At 40.3% G+C, this 19,263-nt stretch overlaps 1 protein-coding gene across 5 annotated transcripts; it reads left to right on the forward strand.

Moving 5' to 3' along the window:
• Positions 1-380: 380 nt before the first annotated feature.
• On the forward strand, positions 381-18,991 carry LOC100030265 (zinc finger protein 883-like). 5 transcript variants are annotated; one of them, XM_056813463.1, is made up of 5 exons: positions 397-531; positions 1,497-1,618; positions 7,090-7,216; positions 12,796-12,891; positions 14,221-18,991. In XM_056813463.1, exons 2-5 carry the CDS (start codon positions 1,541-1,543, stop codon positions 16,098-16,100), a joined length of 2,181 nt encoding a protein of 726 aa, XP_056669441.1. In that variant the 5' UTR covers positions 397-531; positions 1,497-1,540; the 3' UTR covers positions 16,101-18,991. The 5 variants fall into 5 exon arrangements, with proteins under 5 accessions (XP_056669453.1, XP_056669441.1, XP_056669451.1 ...); XM_056813473.1 differs by lacking the exon at positions 397-531 and adding an exon at positions 587-733; XM_056813466.1 differs by lacking the exon at positions 397-531 and adding an exon at positions 652-760.
• Positions 18,992-19,263: the final 272 nt, after the last annotated feature.

Genomic DNA, 19,263 nt, shown 5'->3' on the forward strand with positions numbered 1-19,263 from the left:
CTGGAGGAGGGGAACTTGTGGGAGGGAGGTCATGGGCCTGGGCCTGGGCCCTGGACAGTCTGTGGCTGCCCTGTGCTTCAGTTTTCTTCGCTGTCAGAAGGGGGAAGCCTAGCACCACCTCTCCAGGCCATTGGGAGGATGGATCCATTGATCAATCAAACAGTCAATCAATAGACACTTATTAGGCACCTGCTGTGTGCCAGGCCCTATCCTGAGGTAACTTCCAGGCTAAAGAAGCAGGGCAGGGCTGGAAGGGGAAATGGGAGTGGGGAGAACACTGCAGCCCCGCCAGGTTGGAGGTCAATTCATTATAACTCCTCCCCCAATAAGACTCTAATACCAGGGACCCAGACAAGAGGACTCCACTTCCCAGAGTGCCGAGGTCCTGACTTCCTGCAGCTCTTGGCCCACCCCTACGGAGGACTCCGTTTCCCAGAAGACCTATTTCCTGACGAGCCAAGTCCTGGCACCTCCCTCTGGGTAATTCCCAGGTCATGCTGGGAATCTCATGTGGGTAGTCTCAGCTCCCAGGTGAGGTTCTTGGAGTTTTGCTGTGTGAGGGGGCGGGGGAGAGAGGCAATGCGCAGGCGCGCCCAGGCTCCCTGCTCTGGTATCAGACACTCTCCTCCCTAACTCTTGGGGAGTGGGAAGAGCCCTGTGGACCAGTTCCGGGTTACGAAGCCCGGAGTGGGGGTGGGGCAGTAGTCTTCACAAGAACTATAGGAGAGGCGGAGTAAGGCGACGGGGCGGCAGGGAAAGTGTCAGTGTATGTGTGTGTGCCTGTGTGTGGCTGTGTCTGTGTCTATTTGTCTGTGTCAGTGTGTGTGTCTGTGATACTTATCTGTGCGATGAGGGGCGGCATGGGGAGTGTGTGTGTGTGTGTGTGTGTGTGTTTGTCTGCCTGTGAGACTATCTGTGCCTGTCTGTGACCGTCCATCACTTGAAAAGTCTATAGAAACCTTGAGGGGAGAGAAGGATCCCCCAGCACTTGAGCCTGGAGGCAGCTGGGGGAGGGGATACAGTCTTAGGATGGGGCGGGGCTGATGTGTTCTGGTCTGAGCACCCTTCCCCAAAGGGTACATTCTGGTCAGAACAGGCCCAAGGGGGCAGCAGCAGGCAATATGACCCTGGAGGGGCTTGTTGGTGCCCAGGTGCCATGGAAGAGGCTCTGATGTTGGGCAATGAAGAGATGCCAACCCTTTCTCTCCGAACCCCACCTGATGCCCTTGGCCACCTCCAGCACCCCATCCCCCTTTATCCAGTAGCCTCTCCTCTTAGGAGTTTCCTCCCATTCCCCCTTTCTACCCAGTGCAGTTTGTGAATTGAATGAAGCCAAAGATGGTGGTAGACGGGGAGGGAAGCCTCTTCCTGTCCAGTCCAAGGTTATTTCCAAGTCTGATGCTCCCTCTTTCCTCATGTTGAGGGAGTCTTCCCTGAGACCTTGGGAAGGATCCTCCAAGCCCCTCTGAGACCTCACCCTCTCTGATTCCCCATAGGTGTACTAAGAGGAAGTCTTCTCACCTTGGGGATCCACTCCCTGATGGACCACAGTCTGACCCAAGCAGATTCCCTGGAGCTAAAGGGAATGGCCCCTGGGACCCAGAGATCCCCATCCCAGGTGAGTGCAGTCACACTCCAGCCCTGGCCAAGCTCCCTCCAGCTAGAATCCAGCATGACTGAGACCTCTTGTCTTTCCCAAGCTTCCAAGGGCACCTTCACTGCTTTCCTTCAGTGTGACCTCAAGGGTCAACCCTGGCTGCTCCCACATGCACTGTATTTCTGGGGTTTTTCAGGGCCTTGGTAGCCTCTGCCTGAATGAGCCAGCCCAGGTTCCAGACAGACAGGCACAAGTGCTGTCATTTATTCATCCCAACTTTGAGTGTGACTCCCTCCACCAGCAGGTGATGTCCCTGTGTTCCAAGATTCCAGGGATGGCACAGGGACATTCTCTGCTTCTGATCTACATTACCTGGGCTTTGAACAGATCAGTGAGGCCTGCCAGGGAAGAACCAGTTTGGGATATGTTCTCTCCCAAATTCCCTTCTGATAGCCATTCCACACTGGCTATAGAAGAGCTAGGTGTTGTTAGGTGCTGGAGGATAGGAGTGTGAAAACCAGGATTGTGCTTCCCCAGTTCAGTGAGCATAGAGCCTGGGAGGGACTGACATCAAGATGGGCAGAGAGCAGAGTCAGGGGGAGAGGGAGTGGGCTGGCTGAGAAGACCTGCCCCAGGGAGGAGAGCAGGACCCCTGGGTGAGAGCTGGGGAGTGAGTGAGGCAGGGGCCTGGCAGAAGGTGGCATCAAAGAGCATTTCTTGTTGGAAGGTCAGTCAAAGATGGGACAGCCATCTAAGTTGTGTGAACCTCTGGCTCTGCCCTGCATGGTTGGTTCCTGCATTTTATCAGTGTTTGTTCCTTTCATGCAAAATATTGTAAAGAACATCATTCAGAGCCAAAGATCCAAACTTTAATTATGGGATGTGAAAGCTGGAGATGGCACTGACTTCACCTGTAGCAAAGATCCCATAGCAATGAAAGGCAGAGTGTTTTATGGGTGTTTCACAGATAAGTAGGAAAGTCATTAACAGTCTGGAACGTACAGAGGAGTTAGGAAATGGGTGTTTTGTCACAGGGGTTTGAACATTTGATCCCAAGTTCTCAATTTAGTACAAGATTAAGAGAAGAAAATGTAATGAATCTTCCAGAGCTGTCAGACTATTTGGGTCAGAGGAACTTCATTTGGCCACAATCCTTTTGAGAGCCAGAGTTGGCATAATCTTCACAGGATGAAATAGCACCTGGAGCAAGCGAGGTGGTTTCCTAGGTTCTCTCATCAGGCCAACTATTCACTCGCCATTCCCAGTGTACCTGGATCCTTCTGCAGGGTTTTCAGCTTCCCAAGATGACTACACAGACCTGTCTTTGATGTCATGAGTTTCTTTAATATTCTAATGCCCCATTCTCCATTCCTTCTAATACTGTGGCCCATAGTCGACTATTACTACTTGATGTCTGGTTCACAGTTTCATACCTGGTGCTAACTCTTTCTAAAATTGTAATTGCAGTTACTTATCTATAAGAGTATATATGATGAATTTGTTCATAGTCAGTGGTCTAAAGGCAAGGAACAATTCTGTCTTGGTCAGCATACTATGAATTCCTTTAGAGGTATGTTGATTAAAATTTCTTTATACAGAGGGCAGTCTCTATGAAATATGTGCAATCCAGGACAGGCATCCTTTTACCAGGACACAGAAGTCAAATACTGTTAGGGGTAAAATTAGGGGTGTTGACTGATTATATTAGTGGTCACCAGGATTGAATTAAAATTCAATCCCTATAAAATACTCAAGTCATTTTGGGATTTTATGGTGGTTTAATTACAATAGAAGGCAGAAATTAAGAAGAAGGAGAAGAGGAAAGGAGAATTGGACTGCTCTGGCCTGGCCTGAGTCAGGCAGGAGTTCAGAGGCCTCAGCCAAGAGGCCTTCTTATAAGATTATTACTAGCTCAGCTTCCAGCCACAAGGCCTCCTCCAAGATGAGGGTCTCCTTTCAGGAGGTAAAGGAAAGAGGAATCAGTCTTATCACTCACCAAGGTCGCTTAGGGAAGATGCCTCACCTAAACCATGATACAAAGCTTCTCCCAGTAACCTCACTGCCAAGCCGCAAATGCCAAAACCTGCCAAGAGCTTCCCATAGACCGACAGAGCCAAACAGGAAGTGGCGCAAAATATATAGCCAGTTCTTTACATCACTTCCTGCGTCTCACATGTACCAATGGTAGCTTAAGCTTGACTTAGCCCAGGGGGTCTGTTATAGACCATCCTCTCCTGCAGTTAATCCTTACATGGGGGTGTATACATTCCTGGTTGATAGAATTCTAAAGACTAAGTAGGGTGGAGTAAATCTAAAAATTCTCAATACACAATCAATAGTAATGTCAGATTACATTATTTTGAATTCAAATCCACATTCTCTTCTATCAATATCATGTTTTGATTCATGAGTTGATAGAATGATTGAGCTGCCTTTGGCTGATGCTCAAGTGTTGTAGACAGCTTTGGCTTTTAATTTTTTTCAAACTTTTTAAAGCATTGAAAATGACTTCAAGGTCTATTTTATTAAAAAAAAATGTCCCACAGACTCTGGAACCAAGGACATTCTTAATTTAATATGTTTTTTGAAACTACTACTTGGACATTTCTTCTTATTGGGAGTAATAGAGCACTCCTCAAGGTTTATTACATATTAATTAATGTCATTTTGTAGAATTCCTTTCTAAAAGAACATTCTCCATGGTTTACAAAGAAATGCCCCTCATATCCAAATTGTAGGACTTAAATTAATATCCAGCAACTTCCAAGTATTAATTTAATAAAGTTTATTAATAATCATTTGATGTGGAAGGAATAAAAAAGAAATAGAAGTAAAAAACCTAATTATTTAACAAAATTAAGACTATGTGACTAAGTTCTTCTTTCTTGTTTAAAAAGCCCACTCCACCAAATCCTTAACAGGAAGAGGAGAGCTAGAGATGGGGCTACCCAAAAATTTATAGCCTTCTGATGGCAGCACAAAACATGAGGAGAGTGGGATGCTGGGAGTTGTAGTTTTACACAAAATATTATGATGCTCACCACAAAGTCTAGAGACTGGTGGATTATTAGGTACTACATCAGTACTAGAAAACTCAGATTCTTCTATTGAATGATGAGGAGGTAAGGTATCTATTGTGGTGCACAAATAAAGTTTCCAAGCTAATAGGTTTATTGGGAGAGGGCCGGTCTCACTATAAAGCCATACCTTATCAAAAATCTCATGACATAGTGTCCTATTAAAGATAGAAAATACAGTCAAAATGAAAATAGGATGAATACATGAATATTGCTCTGGTGCTCGACTTAGCCCAGCATGACTTGTGAACCCTCGACCTCAACAAGAATTAATATGTCTCCCAAAGTCAGGAAAGGAAAGCCAGCTATTCACTCACCCATGTTCCCTCCAAGAAGCAGTTCTAGCTGAAGGAGGTGGGGAGGGTGGTTAGTCATGAAGGTGACCAGCTTTGTAGGTGGCTCCTCAAATATAAATATCAAGCCCAGGGATTATTTAGATGCCTGGTAGTAATCTAGGCTGGAGAGGACTTATTCTGGTTGCAGTAGAATTCCAGATAATAGATGGTAGAGCTTGGGGTGGAGAGGCAGCTAGGGTCCTGAAGTCCTGGCCTTGGGTTTCTAGATTGTATTGAGGGTCTGGGGAATTGTGTCATCCTATACTTAGAAATTCTTAGGCTATTCCTCCCCTGGGTTTCCCAGGGGCATTCCAGGCTGAAAAGTAGAGAATTGGTTAGGAAGAAGTGAAATGGAAGAATATCCATTACCAAGTGTAGCCTTGGTTTTCCTTGGAGCCAAATGTAAAAGTAGAAGAACCCTTCCAGGTAGCATGTTATTGTTACATTGGGCCATTGCCTTGTTAGTTATTTTTCACTCTGCCTCTTTTCTCTTGATCCTTGATCCCTTGGTTTCCATAATTAAAGAGCTAGGTATTTAGATCCTTTGTTTTTCATAAATAAAATGTTTTTGAAAGTTAATTGTAATTGTGATGGTGTTGTGGAATAAATTTCCCCTTTACCTGGTGAAGGTCAAAACTCCAGACGTCTTGTCTTCTCCCCAGGTTATGAACCTATAGAGTAACCTACCTTTTGTTAAACGAAAAGGATTAAGGGTAGATCTGGAAGCCATAATGAACCTTGAGCCATTTTGAGGGTGTGCTAGGCAAGCCAGGAGACTGGGGAAAGTTGAGACTGATACCTTCTTTGAATGGACAAGGACCTCCTTCGCCTGCGATAAAGTAGTGAGAGAGGTGTTAAGGTCTCCTGCTTCCCCCTTCTCAGTGGCTATTTATGAATCCAATATCTCAGGGGATGTCCAAGGGAGAGACTGAGAGGTGAGCTCACCAGGGAAATATATATGTATTTAGTGAGAGAGTGATAAGGGCAAGAGGGGTGGTAGAGGGGAAAACTTATCTTTTTTCTTTCTTTTAGATTATAAAGAGAATGAACTAACCACATTGAATGACCAGTCAATTAATGTATTAGTTTAAAATAAATCTATCCTGTCTCTCAAGAATTCCAATCATTACACTGTCATATTTCTTATGAATTAGCTCAATCCTCAAACCCAGTTGATTAAATGTTATATTTTTTGAGATTCTTTTTAAAAATTATTTTTATTGATTAATTATGAAAAATTTTCCATGGTTACGTGATTCATATTCTTCCTCTCCCCTCTTCCAACCCCCCCTCCCGTAGTCAAATTTTTTTATTTTTAAATGATGAACACTCCCTCCTCTCCTCATCATAGTTACTCTTTTTTCTGTGTTACTAAAGTAAAATGATTAAATATATTCCAGTGAGAAATGACATTCATCATAAAGCAAAGACAGGATATTTTGGCTATGGCATGCCATACCAGTGGTTTCCCAAAGTCTTGATATAACATGAGACCTTTTTTTCAGTTAGCTAGAATCAGAGTTTGATCCCATATAATTATTTGGAATTCTCTTTATGCTTTCATCTTGATAAGAGTACTTAAGCCTTTTAGGAAAGTAGAGACTTCCTTTTTCTTCACTTTCTCCTCATTAATCACTGATAATATTTTATCCCCAGAATACATAGTACTGTCTACCTTCTCACAAATTCTTCAAAATATGTTCTTACCAGATCAATTCTGACACATGATGAGGAGGAATTTCAGATCACTTTCTCTCTTTCTCCCCCACAGGATATCCTACCTCATTCAGAGAACAAGTATCATCTTCCTGATTTCACAGGAAAAAGGATTTCACCATTAGACACTTCTCCAGGTTTTAGTCTTCCCACATGATTCTCACTTCAAACACAAAAATGCCTTTCTCAATATTCCATTGGGCTCTAAATGTCTGTTCTCTAGGGCTGGCTCTGACACTCCTGAGGGTTAGGAGTTTGGGGAAACTCCCTTGTGTGCTTCAGTTTCTTCCAATTAGTTAATGAGGATGGGGCTGGTTGAATTTTGAAGGCTCAGCTCTAAATCTCATGACTTTTGCTGATTTAGGGGTTAATAACATTCAAGGATGTGGCTGTGGACCTCAACCTGGAGGAGTGGTGCCTATTGGACCATTCTCAGAAAGAGTTATACCTGGAGGTCATGCTGGAGAATGTGCAGAATCTCCTCTCTGTGGGTAAGGACCATTTCCTCTCTTAACTCTGAATGTGCCATTAAGGAAATATCTTTATTCCATACCAAATGTGCAGGATTTTGAGACTTTGTTAATGATTACAAAAGCAAAAGTACTGATCTCTGCCAGGGTTGTTCTCCTGCCTGCTTTTCATTAAAAAACTATCTTTTAATTATGTGAAGGGAAGCTAGGACTTTCCTTTCTTGATCCTGAAATTATCTCTCGTTTGTTTTAGGTAGCTTCAGGTGAAAACTTAAAGAAGGGTTACAGATTTATGTTCCTGAAGCTAATCTCAGCCTCTACTTAGGCCTAAATTTTGTATACAATCTCTTTGTTAATAACCAGACAGCTTTTCTTTGAAGATGGTCATTGAAGGGAATCCTGTACCTGCCAAGCCAGCTCCTTACCATTTTGGATGGGTCTGGTCTTTTGAAAGGATTTCTTGTCCAAAAGTATTAAATGGAGGTGGCGGAGCCAATTTGGCAGCATAGTAGAAGCAAAAGCCGGTACCAACTTGAGAATCATAAACCAAATCTTAAAACAGTGCATCCAAATGACTAGAGTCACAGAACGAATGTGGTTAAGAGTGACTTTCCTCTTCTGAGGAAAACAACTGAAAGATAAGTAGAAAGGGTCTATTTCTGGGGATAAAGTGGAATTGGAAGTAAAACTGTGCAAGCAATAGTTGACAATCCACAATTCACCTACTTCACCAGGTTCCAAAACTGAGAACAAGCCAAATTCAGGACCCCAGCATGCTTCTTAAGCCTACATTAGAGCACCCCACATCCACCCCTTGGAATCCAAAGTCCTGACAAAAGGGTGTAGTGAGGCCCCAAGGTCACTTGGCCAGTTCAAGCCTATGGTGAAGCCTCTAAGCCAAAGACAAAGTACTTCCAAGTTCCCTGAGCCCTGTAAGGCATCAGGATTCCTTAGAAAATACTAAATCAGTAGCTTGAATAGCACCTATTCCTCAGACCATGATACCATCTTGGAAGAAACAAAACTTGCAGAAAACCAGAACTACTGAGAAGAGCAGCAAAGAAAAATTGACGTTTAAGAGAGTGTCTTCTATACCCTGACAACAGTGCCCAACTTTGAGATAGACGTAAAAGTAAAGAAAAAAAGTCTGGGAAAATGAGAAGACAGCACACACACACACACACACACACACACACACACTGTAAAAATTAAATTAGTATCTAGTAATAAAAATATTATATTTTGTGAGGTTTATTAGGGATTATTAGAAATCAAAGAATAAAGAAAATACAAAATAAGAAACCATGTTCCCAGGGCTGATTAGCCCATTCAAAGCTTACTTACTACATCATTGCAGTAGAAGAGCAGAGAGCCAGAGGTAGGCATTACTGCTAGTTAAATACTAATTGTGATCTCGCCCAGGTAGAGACTCAGGTGAGATTATAGGGAATTATGGGAAATAACCAAGGACTTCTGGGGATTGAAGTCTAGGGTTCAAATCTCCATTTTTACAACACACACACAAAAACAAAAAAATGTAACCACAGAAAATTCCTGAGGGGACTAGAAGGAGGCAGAGGATAAGGAGAGTATTGGGATACTAAAACTACCACATGCAAACCTTGAAATAGTAATGTGAATTGGTCTCATGTACTGGAAGAATTTAAAGAAGAATTAAAAAAAATAATAGAAGTTGAAGAAAAATGGAGAAAGGAAGATAAGTAATGCAAAAAGAAAATAACAGTTACAAAAGTAAAATTGGTCAAGTGGCAAAAGAAGCACAAAAATACAATGAAAGTAATAGTGTTTTAAACAGTAGAGTTGACAAACTAGAAAAAGAGGTGTAAAAATCCAATGGAGAAAATAGTTCCATGAAACAGAGTGGATCAAGTGAAAAAAGAGTATTAAAAGGTCATGGAAAAAAATCATTCTTTAACAATGAGAATTAAGCCAATCAAAGCAAATAATGAGTTTATGAGACATCAAGAAAAAAATAAAATCAAAAGAATTTAGAAATAGAAGAAAATGTGAGCTATCTCACTGAAAAAAACAACTGACCTGGAAAATAGATCCAGGAAACATGATCTAAGAATTATGATAAAAAAAAACCCAACAAATTCTTTTAATGTCATATTATAAGAAATGGTCAAAGGAAATTGCCCTGATATTCTTGAATCAGGTGGTAAAATAGAAATAAGAATTCCCAGGAATATTATAGCCAAATGAAAAAACTCTTGAGGCCAATGGAAAAAGTACCACACTTGGTCAGAAAGAAATAATTCAAATATCATGAAGTCCCAGTGAGGATTACACAGTGTAAGAATTTAAATTTAGGTTTTTGCTAAATATGAGAATTCTAAAGTATTATTGTGGTCACTGATTTAAAAATATTATAGCTTAAGTCAAAATGCCTTTTAGCAACTTTATTTACAAAGAGGTGGAAAGAGTGAAAGTGGAAAAAGAGACAGAAAGTACTACCTAACTACAAATACCCAAAGCTTAATGCTAATGCTTTCAGTCCACAAATGCGAATCTGAAAGCAAATCTCACCAGAATGCAAAGTCCTAATTAACCTTCAGCACACATAAGGGTAAGACTGCTAAGAATCTCACCAGAACTCACACTGAAGGGAATATCCCACCAAAGGATCAACAATCAGAGAGGTTCTCCTCACCAAAGAACAAGGAAGGAATCACTCCACTCACCACTGCAAACTGACACAGCATCCAGGGAGTCTCCTCCTCCAGACTGGCTCACCAATGCAGAGAATCACTGAATCCTTCAGCTGGATGTTCTTATAGATGTTTTTCTCGACATCACTTCCTGTCCCTCCTCTACAGGAACAAATCAATCTTTCAATTTGTCTAGCACTGCCTAGGGGGTGGGCAGTGGCCTCTGGAGTTGTCATCCACTCTAGCAAGTGACTTGAACTCTCATTCTTAGTGACTGGTATGGTACTAAGTGGGGGTACTTAGGTTTTTGATTGATTAACTTAAAAGTTTCTAATTGATAGACAAAGAGAGTTTGATTCATTCTTCACAACAGGACCTGGCAGTTTCTACATTAAAGGATCCTAATGCTTGGAATATGATATTCTGGAAGACAAGGAAACTGGGTTTATAACCACAGAGCACCCACCACAAGATTGACTATTTTCAGCAGGGGAAAACAGTTACTTTATAAAATAGGGAATGTCCAAGCATTCCTGATGAAAAGACGTGACCAAAACAGAAAAAGCGATATCCCAATACAAAATTCAAGAGAAGAATAAAAAGGTAAATAAGAACAAGAAAATTTACAAGACTCAATAAGGTCAGTGTTTCTATACCTATTTGGAAAAATGGTATTTGTAACTCTTGAGCTTATTATCATTATCATATAAGTTAGAACAAGTATGCATAGTGTAGCAAGGGAATTTTGCAAGGCTGACTGACAGCCTTCAAACCAAGATTCTGCAAGAGCTAGCTGGGTCAGCTTTCTAAGACTATTGGGCGACTGTTAACTGTCTCTCTCAAGCTGGGTTGCAGACAGTGAGGCTGTGTGTCAAACTGTCTCCTGAAGAAACCAACTTTGAAGCTGTCAAGGACGTGGATTATCTTCTACAAAAGTTGCGTGTGTGTTCCCTTTTCACACTGGTGGACAGTTGTGAGTAGGATGTGAAATTATTCCCTTCCTGGACTGTGGAAGAACCCTATATCTAGATTCTTCAGTTTGACCCTACCAAAGACTCTGGAGCTTGTGAGAATCTGGGCCCCTTTGGACTTTATCTTTTATTTACCCTTTAGTTAGTTAGGTTAAGCTTAGATTAGAACCCTTAGTATGTTAAAATCTGGGTGGGTTAGAAATAAGTCACTCCCTGATTCCCCTTATCCCTGTTTAGTTTAATAAATCCATATATATATATATTTTTTTAATTAGTGTGATCCATCTGTTAACTTTCCCTAAAACCTAGTTGTGATTGGAAGCAGTTTGTGATCATATAAAAAAAAATTCAAGGAGTGAAAAAGAATTGGACTGAGAGAAAAATGGAGAGGTCAAATGGGGTAAATGATATCTAAAAAGACATAAGAAGGAAAGTTATTACACTGGATTGGAGCATGAGGTTGGTAAAAAGTAATACATAAAACTTGTTTAATAACAGATTTCTCTGATCTAATTTCTCTAATATATAAAGAAACAAATTGATAAGATTCCAAGATATTCCCCATTTGACAAATGCTCCATGGTTATGATTAAGCAGTTTTCAGATGAAGAAATCAAAGCTCTCAATAATCATAAGAAAAAATGTTCTAAATCCCTCTTGATAAGTGAAGTAAATTAAAAGAACTCTGAGGTATTACTTTATACCTCTTAGACTGGACAGTGTGACAGTGAGGAAAGTGACAAAGGTTATAGGGGATGTGGCAAAATTGGGAAACTTAATGCATTGCTGGTGTAGTTGTGAATTTATCCATCCATTCTGGATTGCAATTTGGAATTACTCCCAAAAGGCTATAAAACACTGAATGCTTTTTGAACCATTGATACCACTACAAGATCTATATCCCAAAGAGATTGGGAAAAAGGGGAAAGGTCCTACTTGTGGGAAAACATTTGTAACTGCTCTTTTGGTAGCAAAGCATTAGAAATTGAAGGGATGTCTATAAGTTGACGAATGACTGAAGAAATTTTGGTAAATGCTGGTGATGGAATACTGTTTTTGTAAGAAAAGATGAACCGAATGATTTCAGAAAGAGCTGGAAAGACCTTCATGAACTAATAAGCAGAACCAGGAGACTATTATACACAGTAAAAGTAATATTGTGGAATGATCAGTTGTGATAGACTTTGCTACTCTTGGCATTACAATGTTCCTATATAATTGTGAGGGCCTTAGGTCAAAGATTATTATCCACCTCCAAAGAAAGAACTGTTGGAGTTGGAAGGCAGATGAAAGTATACAATTTTTCACTTATTTCTTTGGGTTTTTGCTTTGAGGTGGTGGTTTTATACAATTATTCCCTTACAACAATAAGCAATATGGAAAAAAATAAAGTATAAAACTTAGCTCACATCTCCTAATTCTGCCTAGTCGAACAAGTTTATCTTTATTCCTCCTTCATTCTTCCCTCAAATTTCAGGTGAGAGGATAGGAATGGAAAGGAAGGGAATGAGCATTTAAAAACACCTGCTCTATGTCCTCAACTGGGTAAAGGAGTTCATACATTAATTTCACAATATCTCTGTGAGTTTGATACTCTTATTGCCCTCAATTCATAGTTGAGGTAAGTTAGGCAAACAGTGGTTAAATAGTTTGCCAGGGGCACCCACTTACCATCTCTCTGATGTTGGATTGAATTTGTTTTTGACTCCACATTCTGACCTCTTATTCCTTCACTACCACTGCCTGTACCTAACTTTCTATTAAAAGTAGTTAAAAATAAAGATGGAATTTTCAGATTGTGAATGGTTTCCATGATCTCTGCTCTCCTGCAAATGTCCCAACAGTGAATACCACAGAAACCAACTTGTAGGCCTTGCTTACATACCCCCTTTCCATTAAAAGAACTAATTTTTAAAATTTTTCTCTCCTGATCCCTTTCCTTCTTCCTTATGCCCAGGACTTCCCGTTCCTAGAGAAGATTTTCTCTCCTGTTTTCAGCAAGGAGAAGCACGATGGCTGCTAGAGCAAAAAGGCCCAATGGGCTCCTGTCCAGGTGAGTGAGATGAAAGCAGCTGTATGAGGGTTATTATCCCAAAAGACTTCTATCTATTGTATTGAAGGGAGTGCTAGACTTTGGGGCTGTCAGACCAAAGTTGAATCCTGCTATTCATTTCCTTAGAGTTGGATGATGGACTTAGTGTATAATTGTCTTTTTGGAGCTCTGGCATGTATGCCAGAGGTGGCTACTCCCCTTCCCTTCTCCCCTCACCTGAGGTCTTTTCTTACTTCACCAATCCCTCTGCCCAGCAACCTAATAAGAGTGCTTCCTCTCTCTCTCTCTAGTCTGTGGTAAGGGGTTTGCTTACATGCAGCGTGAGAGTTACAGTTTGTATACTCGGTCTCTAAAAGTTTTGCCATTGCTGGTACAGAGTATGTGACATATATGATAGATTTTAAAACAGGATGAATATTTAGTATATTTGCACTAAATTGCATAATGTCTTTATATCTATAGAGAAAAAAAACATTCAACATTGAAAATTATTGAATGAGAGTTAAAAAGAGTGAAGTTGTTTCTCAGCTGAACATCTAAAATTTATCAAGAATGACCATGGGAGATAGCTGGGATGTTCAATGGATTGAGAGTGAGGCCTAGAAAAGAGAGATCCTAAGTTCCTCTCAGATCTCGGACACTTCTTAGTTCTTTGACCTGGGCGCAAGTCATTTAACCCCCATTTCCTAGCCCCCAATCTTCTGCCTTGGAACTAATACCCAGTATCAATTCTGAGATGGAAGGTAAGGGTTAAAAAAAAGAATGACTATGTGCCTCCAAAATGTGCAATCAAAATGTGAATCCTAAGTGATGAAATCAGAATATATAGAAGGTCAATCGAGATTGAAAAAATGATGAGAATAATCAATGAGTGACTTTTAAAAGAAAGATAGAAAGTACAATGGAGAAAGACTGTACTAATGTGGACAGAGTATTCTCAGGCAATAGTTTTGAGTTGAGGATTGAGTCTAGTTGCAGGGAGGTTAGTCAGGTCACTCCTCTATTCTGAAGTCATGACCCGAGTTCTAAAGTGAATCTTGGGCCCATCTATATCAGGCCTATTGTGAGGTTTCATTGTTATTGTATGTGAAGGTATTTCTAAAATCATCTATCTTGCAGATATGACCAAATGATGTATTGAAAGCCTGGTTCTGCTTGTATAAGTTTGAAAAGTCCTTTTTGGCAGGGGAAATACAATAAAAATCAGTTTACTTTCTGCCATCAGAGGAAAGAACTTATACATTTGTTTGTGTGCATGCATGTGTGTGCTTTTGAGCATTAGTGTGTCCTCCTTTCTTCTATGTTTATATCATTATTTGTTTTCTTCAGAGACCAATTTGGAAATGAAGAAGATATCTACAAAGCTGAGCCTTTTTGTGCAAGGATGTGACCCTCAAAGGTGCATGAATGAGGGTTCCTGTGACTTGATTTTGAGAGAAATCTGTGACTCTAATATCCTGGTAAATAAAAACCCAAAGAACGACTATGAATTTGTTGAAACAACAGAGAAATTCAGACAGTATTCAATCCTATATCAGCATATGAAATTAACTTCAGGAAGTAACTGTTCTCAGAATAATGAATACAGCAAATACTCTCCTGAAGAAGTTGGATCTGTTAAGTCACATGAGAAACCTCCTGAAATGCCTGTGTATCATGATATTATTAGACATCCAAAAAGTAAACATGTAGAGATGCTTTCTGTGAGTACTAAAGATGGGGGACCATTCAGTCAGAAGTCTGAGCTTGATTCACATCAAAGAATTCACTGTGGAGAGAAACCTTATGCATGTAAACAGTGTGGAAAAGCTTTCACAAATAGGGCCCGTCTTGCCAGACATCAAACAGTCCACTCTGGAGAAAAACCTTATGAATGTAAACAATGTGGAAAGGCTTTCTCACAGAAGGTCAGTCTTGTCAGACATCAAACAGTCCACTCTGGAGAAAAACCTTATGAATGTAAACAGTGTGGAAAGGCTTTCACATTGAGCTTCAGTCTTAGTGTACATCAGAGAATCCACACAGGAGAGAAACCTTATGAATGCAAACAATGTGGAAAGGCTTTTACAAGGTTTGGTGGTCTTGCTACACATCAGAAAATCCACACTGGAGAGAAACCTTATGAATGTAAACAATGTGGAAAGACTTTCACAGAGAGGGACCGTCTTGCCTCACATCAGAGAATCCACACTGGAGAGAAACCTTATGAGTGTAAACAATGTGGGAAAGCATTTTCAATGAGGAGCAGTCTTACTCAACATCAGAGAATCCACTCTGGAGAGAAACCTTATGAATGTGAACAATGTGGAAAGACTTTCAGATGGTGCAGCCTTCTTTCTGAACATCAGAGAATCCACACTGGAGAGAAACCTTATGAATGTAAACAATGTGGAAAGGCTTTCACACGGTGGTGTACTCTTGCTAAACATCAGAGAATCCACTCTGGAGAGAAACCATATGAATGTAAACAGTGTGGAAAGACTTTCACACGGTGGTGCACTCTTGCTGAACATCAGAGAATACACACTGGAGAGAAACTTTATGAATGTAAACAATGTGGAAAGGCTTTCACATGGAGGGTCGGTCTTGCTGCACATCAGAAAATCCACTCTGGAGAGAAACCTTATGAATGTAAACAATGTGGAAAGGCTTTTGCACAGAAGGTCACTCTTGCTAACCATCAGATGATCCACTCTGGAGAGAAACCTTATGAATGTAAAAAATGTGGAAAGGCTTTTTCAGTGAGCTCCTCTCTTGCCAGACATCAGATAGTCCACACAGGAGAAAAACCTTATGAATGTAAACAATGTGGAAAGGCATTTGCATTAAAGCACAGTCTTGCTGAACATCAGAAAATCCACTCTGGAGAGAAACCTTATGAATGTAAACAATGTGGGAAAGCATTTGCAGTGAAGAGTAGTCTAGCTATACATCAGAAATTCCACACTGGAGAGAAATCTTTTGAATGTGAACAATGTGGAAAGGCTTTCACCCTAAGGGGCTCCCTTGCCAGACATCAGACAGTCCACTCTGGAGAAAAACCTTATGAATGTAAACAGTGTGGAAAGGCTTTCTCCCTGAGGGGCTCCCTTGCCAGACATCAAATAGTCCATACAGGAGAGAAGCCTTATGAATGTAAAGAGTGTGGAAAGGCTTTCACTCAGAGACGCAGTCTTGCTGAACATCAGAGAATCCACACTGGAGAGTGAAATAAGTGGGTTACTTGTTCTAGAGTGTTCGTAGACTAGGATAGTAGGTAGTTTTGTCTGTTATAGGCTGTGGGCCTGTCTCGTAGGCCCACCACTTGCTTATTGTTAAAACATCATCTGACTGCTATTTGGGTTTATAAAATGAAAATGGGTTTATTTCAAAGATTCAAAACAGGGAAAAGGAAGGAGGGCCAGAGGATTTCCTCAATCACTAGGTGTATAACACCTCCGTCCAATCTGTGGGTTTCTCATGAACCCCTCTTCTGTTTCTTGACACTCCTTAGTCTATTCTGACTGTCTTGAACCCCAAAATCCTATCTAGCTTCCTGACTACTGGCCGTCAATAAAGTTGGTTGGCTTGATTATAGTTCACTTTTATAGATAGGTCGCATGGGGTGAAGAGACTGGCAAAGTCACCCTAGTGGGTCCAACTAAAGATGGCTAGGCCTTAGTTCAGACTGACAAAATACTCATCTCAGGTTGGCTTCTTAGTCACAGATGAAATATGTCAAGGCACTGGAACACAGGAATCAGTTCAAGGCATCAAGAGAAATCTGGATGGATCTCATCTCTCCCCTGGAGACAGGATGGTTGTTGATAAGAGAAATCTCAGAAACAGGGCCAATGACTTCCAACAGAAAGTCCATTAACCTAGGCAGGAAGTGATCCCTCCAAACTCCAGAAGAGACAGGAACACTGCCCCGCCCAACTCTCTGAGTCCCCTTAAATGCTTTCCTTACATTCCTTGCAACCTTTCCTGTTATTTTCTGTGTGTGAGCCAACCCAGCTATGCAGAGTAAATCACAAATCTCTGCAAAATCTTCTTCCCTTAGTTTCTACCTTTTCATTCTCCCCTTTGCACAGAGTAAAACTCATTTTAACAAAATTAGTTGTATCCTCTGTGCACCAGTATACTTACCTTCTTTACTTATTCTATAGAGTCTAACTCCAAAATAATAAACAACTACTCTTACTAAGCTATACCTATTTCATCTACCCTATTGTTTTATTATTTATTATTCTTTCAATAAACACAATGGAGCATAAACTCTTACAAAAAATACAATCTGACTAAAAAAATAAATATGGAAAATGCATCTTAAAAATCTAATCTGAACAATTCAAAACAAAGTCTTTCCTTTTTACCTGCCATTTCTAATACATTTAACCAAACTTGTACATTGAACTGTGAACTAGGCATCTTATCCTATAAATCTGACTATGCACATCCATTTTACATATTCATTATACATATATCTACATATATTTACATTTTATACAACTCATGTATACATATGTACATTATAATTATGCTATAACTACATTACAAGTACATAATTAATAGATATATTTACATATGTGTGTAATATGTAATCTATTTATTGTATGTTCCTACAGTAACCTCTACTATGTTCTGACACTAACCTCTACTATGATTCCTATCTGTTCCCTGATGTTATCCAAATAGAATATCTCAAACAGACCTTCTATTTAGAAAAGATCTTATAGATCTAATACCTAACTGTGTAAAACTTAAAAACTAATATATAGTAACTTCAAATATTGTTGTAATAAGGTTTATTAATAATCACTAGAAGTAAAGGAATAAAAAGGTAATTATTTAACCATACAAAACCATGTGCCCATGGCTAATCTAATTGCTCAAAATGGCCCGCTCCATCAAAACTGTGACAGGAAGGAGAGCTAGACACAGAACTCCACCCAGTTTATCTCTTGACTATGTTAGCAAGCAACAACAGGAAGTTAGTGGGTTCCTGGGTAATGTAGTTTAAAGACATCAGAAGAACTTCAGGTGGATATGATCTCTCCCTCAGAGAAAGAATGGTTGATAGGAGAAATCTCAGGAAAAGAGCCAATGGCTTCCAACAGAATGTCTGTTAACCCAGGCATTCCTCCAAACACCAGAAGACACAGGAACACTCCCTTCTTCCAGTTCTTTGAGTTCCCTTAAATCATTTCCTTACATTCCTTGGAACTTTTCATATTCTGTTCTGGGTGTGAGCCAACCCAGCTATGCAGAGTAAATCACAAACCTCTGCAAAAAGCTTCTTCCCTTTATTTCTACCTTTTCAAAAGAAACCTTATGAATGTGGACAATGTGGCAAGGCTTTCGCAGAGACATGGTCTTGCTAAACTTTAGAGAATCCACACTGGAGAGAAACATTATAAATGTAAGTAATGTGGATAGGATTTCACACAGATAGGCCATCTTATAGACATCCAGACTGGAGACCAACATTATGAATGTGAACAATGTGGAAAGGCTTTGACAACGGGGGGGATTTCTTGCCAGACATCAGACAATACACTGTCTGGAAACCTTTTGAATATACTATTAAGAGAGTTGTTCTTAATTTCTCCTTTTCTTCTCTTTTAAGAGGCAAGGGAACAAAAAGATTTCTGAGTAAGAACCCCCCTGCTGTGCAGACGGTCACTTGATGACAGAAGGGTGTGACTGACGGTTGGTAGGTGAGTTGCAGGCAGTTTAAAGGGGCTTTGGTCTCTGTTTCCCCTGGGGAGAGGAGTGTTTGGCTCTCTCTCAGGGATAGATATTTTTTTTCTAACTGAGAATTGGAGATAGAGAAACAGATTTTAAAGCCTTAACAGTCTCATTGATTCCTGTTTAGATTAGGTAGGTAGATGGTAAATTATTAGGTAATCAGTGTAGAGAAGTTTAGGCCTTCGCTTGGCCCTGGCAGAAGAAGCTGCCCTCGAAGACAGATAGATTTATGGTTTTTTAGAAAAATTTTAGTTAGGATTGGGGTCTTAGGTATAGTTATGTGCTATTATAAGATTACTCTGACTTTCCTTCTTTCTATTTCCTATCTGAATTTCCCTATAAATAAAATAAGTGTTTTGTGTTTACCAAACTACTCTCTTGACCTTTTGTTCAAACTCCTATCAAAAAATTTAACCCTTCACAGCCTGATGAGCCAGCTAGGAGTTTGATTAATCTATTAATCTTCTATTCCTTATAAATAATAGGAACAAGTAGAGGTGTAACTATGGTGCTAGATATAATGGTATGGGTAGTAAAGGAAGTGGTGCCGATTTACCTCAGACAACTCCCACTCCCTGAGGCCTTCAATGAGATTTTACATCTCACACTTTTGGATTGTCTCTGCTTAGTCCCCTTCATGGG

Source organism: Monodelphis domestica, chromosome 1 (assembly GCF_027887165.1).
Source record: "Monodelphis domestica isolate mMonDom1 chromosome 1, mMonDom1.pri, whole genome shotgun sequence".
Taxonomy (NCBI): domain Eukaryota; kingdom Metazoa; phylum Chordata; class Mammalia; order Didelphimorphia; family Didelphidae; genus Monodelphis; species Monodelphis domestica.